This window comes from Trichechus manatus, unplaced genomic scaffold, assembly GCF_000243295.1.
Source record: "Trichechus manatus latirostris isolate Lorelei unplaced genomic scaffold, TriManLat1.0 scaffold00001, whole genome shotgun sequence".
Lineage (NCBI taxonomy): Eukaryota > Metazoa > Chordata > Mammalia > Sirenia > Trichechidae > Trichechus > Trichechus manatus.
In genome coordinates, this window is record NW_004443937.1 from 16,589,451 (window position 1) to 16,593,587 (window position 4,137).

General features: G+C 42.9%; 1 protein-coding gene across 1 annotated transcript in view; it reads left to right on the forward strand.

Annotated features, from left to right (window-relative positions):
- Positions 1-3,863, forward strand: part of RPN1 (ribophorin I) — a 29,344-nt gene extending 25,481 nt beyond the window's left edge. Inside the window, exons 9-10 of the mRNA XM_004368392.2 lie at positions 1,936-2,181; positions 3,491-3,863. Coding sequence (XP_004368449.1) covers positions 1,936-2,181; positions 3,491-3,673 — 429 coding nt within the window. The 3' untranslated portion in view covers positions 3,674-3,863. The remainder of the gene's footprint in view (positions 1-1,935; positions 2,182-3,490) is intronic.
- Positions 3,864-4,137: the final 274 nt, after the last annotated feature.

Genomic DNA, 4,137 nt, shown 5'->3' on the forward strand with positions numbered 1-4,137 from the left:
AGGATGAGACCAGTGGAGTATCTTAGATGGCTGCTCACAGGCTTTTAAGACCCCAGACACGACTCACCAAGGTAGAATGCAGAACATTGTCTTTATAAACTGTGTTATGCCAATTGAGCTAGATGTTCCTGGAGAGCATGGTCCCCACAGCCCTCCACCCAGCAATTGAGTCCCTCAGGGAATTTGGATATGTCTATGGAACTTCCATGACCTTTCCTTGTACAAGTTGTGTTGGCTTCCCCAGTATTGTGTACTCTCTTACCCTTCATCAAAGTTACCACTTATCTGTAGTATGGACTTTTCTTATAGGTTGATTAGTGATTATTTGTTTCGATACATGAGTTCTTATTTTATTCACTGGGTTATTGTCCACTGGTGCTGTTTATTTTGAGCTCTAATTGTCCCACATTTGACTGTGTCTTTTTCACATCTGTCATTATTTTGAACCCTTTCTTCCTTTCTGGCATAACATGTTTCAGGTACATCTTGTACTTTCTTTCAGGAGCCCTGTTTCCTTTTAGTGAGGAGTGGTACTTAGAGACCATGATCTGTGATCTAGATGTCAGTGTTGCTTTTGGAGTATCTTTGCTTCTAGGCCCTAGCAGACAGAGCTAGGAAATAAATTTATATGATATTTAAAATTTGAGTTAATACTGATACCATTAATTCCAGCCCATAATGTTCTTCCCTGTGTTCTCTCATTCCATTTTTTCTCCTTTTCCCACAGTTAGAACCTTGGATCCTAACAATAGCAGTATATTTCTTTCGCTGAATTCTATAAACACACACAAAATAGTTTCAGAATTTGTGCACTCACCACTACAAACAGCAGACCTAACAAGTAGAGTCCCAAGATTTGTTTGTAGTTTTTTCTGTCTTTAGATACAGAATGTACTGTCAAAGTACTGTGTTGCCAAGTTACTTAGATTAGTTCCTATTTTTTTTTTTCTGTGTTACTCATTTGAAGATAGTTTCATTTATTTTGTTTGGATTTTATTCTAGTTACTTCTGCCATCATTGTTAATATTTTATTTTGGTTATAAATACATAAAACATTAACAAGATCTTAATTCAGAATTCTAAAATGGTGCCACTTCTCTGCCCTTTTCCATCCCCACTCTGTAGTTAACAATTTCATCAGTCCCTGGATATTCTTCCTGGGTTTTTTTTTTGCAAAAATAAGCAGATGCTTATAATTCTTATTCCCTCTTCTTTTTTACACAAAGGTAGCAACTGTACATGTTGTTTTGTACAGGCCTTTTTCATTAACAAATATATCCTGGAAATCACTCATATCAGTTTATAGAAATTTTCCTCATGGTTTTTTATAGCTGCAAAGTACTCCATTGTATGGGTATACCGTTTTTTTTCCAACCAATTTCCTTTCAATAAATCTCCTTTTAAAGCTTTGGCAGTGTATTAAGGAAAAAAATTTGAGTCCTATTTCAGCTTTTGAGCTGCCAAGTTAGGACTTCTGAAGTAGACCCATGGTGAGAGATGATTCTGGAACATATGAGGACCTCATCTCAATGATGAGTGGCAGGATAAGGAGCTTGGGCTTTATCCCTTAGGCCTTGGGAAACGGTTGAAAGTTTTATGAAGTAGAGACATACTAAAACCTCTGTGAAGCTTTCCCTGACCTGAGCTGAAATTTCTCTTTCCTCAGCACCTTACTTTAACTTACATTATTATCATTTTTCACATATATATAGTAGCCTATAAGTTGAATGCCTGCTTCATCTTTGTTTCCCCAGTCTTGTCCAGTGCTGGACCTGGTCTAGATTAAGGGTCAACAAGGGTTGATTCTCTGACATTCCAAAAAGATGGCTTATTTTGTTTGGACAGCTGATGGTGGTGGATGCTATTTGGGAGGTGAAGGCTGGAGTGGGCGCAAGCCTGGATGTTGTCACACATGGGTTTCTCTCCCTCTTCTAGGATCCAGCTGCTGAAGCCAGGATGAAGGTGGCCTGTATCACAGAGCAGGTCCTGACCCTGGTCAACAAGAGAATAGGTCTCTACCGTCACTTTGACGAGACTGTTAATAGGTACAAGCAATCCCGGGATGTCTCCACCCTCAACAGTGGCAAGAAGAGCCTGGAGACTGAACACAAGGCCCTGACCAGTGAAATTGCACTGCTGCAGTCCAGGCTGAAGACAGAGGGCTCTGACCTGTGTGACAAAGTAAGTGTCTGCCGACACGTGTCACTTAGCTCTTTGCCCTCCCTCGCTTTTGCTCATTCTACCCAGTTGTCTAGAGCAGCACACCAGTGCTCTGTCTAGGTCAGACACTGGGCAACTTGCTTGCTTACTTGCTAGCTTGTGGGGTGAGCTACCACCCAGTTGTAGACTTGTTGTGTGTTGCCTACCCTTGTGGTGGAACGAGAAGGTTTGGAGAAGGCTTTGCCAGCCCTTATAGCTTCATTTGTCTCCATGGCTGATATTCATTGCAACTGCTTCCTTTTTTGGAGGCCAGACTGGACAAGGCTCCAGGCTTCTCATGGTGTGGTAAGAAGAACCTAGACTTTTAGAATCGTGGGTTTGAGTCCAGGCTCTGATTCAGACTTAGTCACCTTAGGCAAGTTCCCTAACCATGCCTCAGTTTCCTCATCTGTAAAATGAGGATGCTGTTATTAGTACTTACACCTCACAGTGGTTGTGAGTGGGAAATGAATTAGTGTATGTAAAGTGCTTAGAACTCTCCCTGGTACATGCTGTGTGAGTAATTGTTATCTGTGAGTGAGGATGATAAACCTCCTCTAAGAGGGGCCCCTTAGAGTCCCTGACCAGCCTATCCACTGCACCACTCTCCAGCATTCCCTCTGCTTACTCTAGTTCCACCATTGTCGGAAACTGTATTTATTCATTTGCTTATGTATTATTTGTCCTCCCCACTAGAATGTCAGCTTTACGAGGGCAAGGCACTGTATCTGTCTTCACTGATGTTTTTGGAGCCTAGAATAGTGCCTGACATGAGCAATATGGCTCACTGAATACCTGTTGAATGTTAAACAAATGAGACTATATATGAAAGTTCTCAGCCTGCTCCCGCTGCCTACCCCCATTGGTATTTGCCTAAGTAAATTCCTGCACCTAATTTGGCAAGCTGAAGGGAAGAGAAGGAACATGTTCTTAATATCTACTGTATGCCAGGCCACCCTACCAAGTGGTTTTACATATTTTCATACTTAATCCTCACAGTCCTGCTACAGATGAGCCCAGGGGTGGTGAAGGGACTTGCTTATAAGGGTCAGAGCTTGAAGGGACAGAGTTTGTAAATAGTGAGGCTGGCATTTGAAGCCAGGCTGTCTTCCTTCCAGCCGGCCCCTCTGTTTTACCCACTGCATCTCTGCCCTAGGGCACCATGCTCCTTGCTGCATTTGTGGCTGGTCCCTGGGAGCTCCCAGGCCTGTAAGCAGGGGAGGTGGTGGGCCCTGCTGAGTAGAGGTGGGAGAACCACTCTCAAGTCCGGCTCTGCTCTTGCCTTGGTCAGGTGAGTGAAATGCAGAAGCTGGATGGCCAGGTCAAGGAGTTGGTGCTGAAGTCGGCGGTGGAAGCTGAACGGCTGGTGGCAGGCAAGCTCAAGAAAGATACATACATTGAGAATGAGAAGCTCATCTCAGGAAAACGGCAGGAGCTGGTCACCAAGATCGACCACATCCTGGATGCTCTGTAGTCTCTGTTCATCGTGTTCAGGGTGGGCCGGGATGCCTGCACTTTCAGATGGCGGGTGGGGTGAGAACACTGGCCTCTGCATTTTCCAGAGGCTTTCCAGGAGGAGAAGCCCAGCCCTACCTCAGGCAGCACAAGAAGCTTAGTTCTTGTCTCTAAATCGTTCTTTTCCTTTTTTTTTTTTTAAGCTTAAAACAAAAACAAATCCCATTAAAAACAAAACACCTTTGTGTTTTGAACCAAAAAATTTTCAGTAGTTGATTGGTATTGTTTTGTTCTGAAGCCTAGGATATTCTTTCATCCTGTTAAGCCCCTTGTTTTATACCCTTCTAATTCCCGATGTTTGGGTATTTTGTGAGCTGTGTGTGGGTTTTTTAAAAAGCATGTATGACCAAATGAGAATAAAGCAGGGACTGTGAATGTTTCCTGAATGTTTTTGTTCTGTTGAAAATCTCTCAAAACTTGATT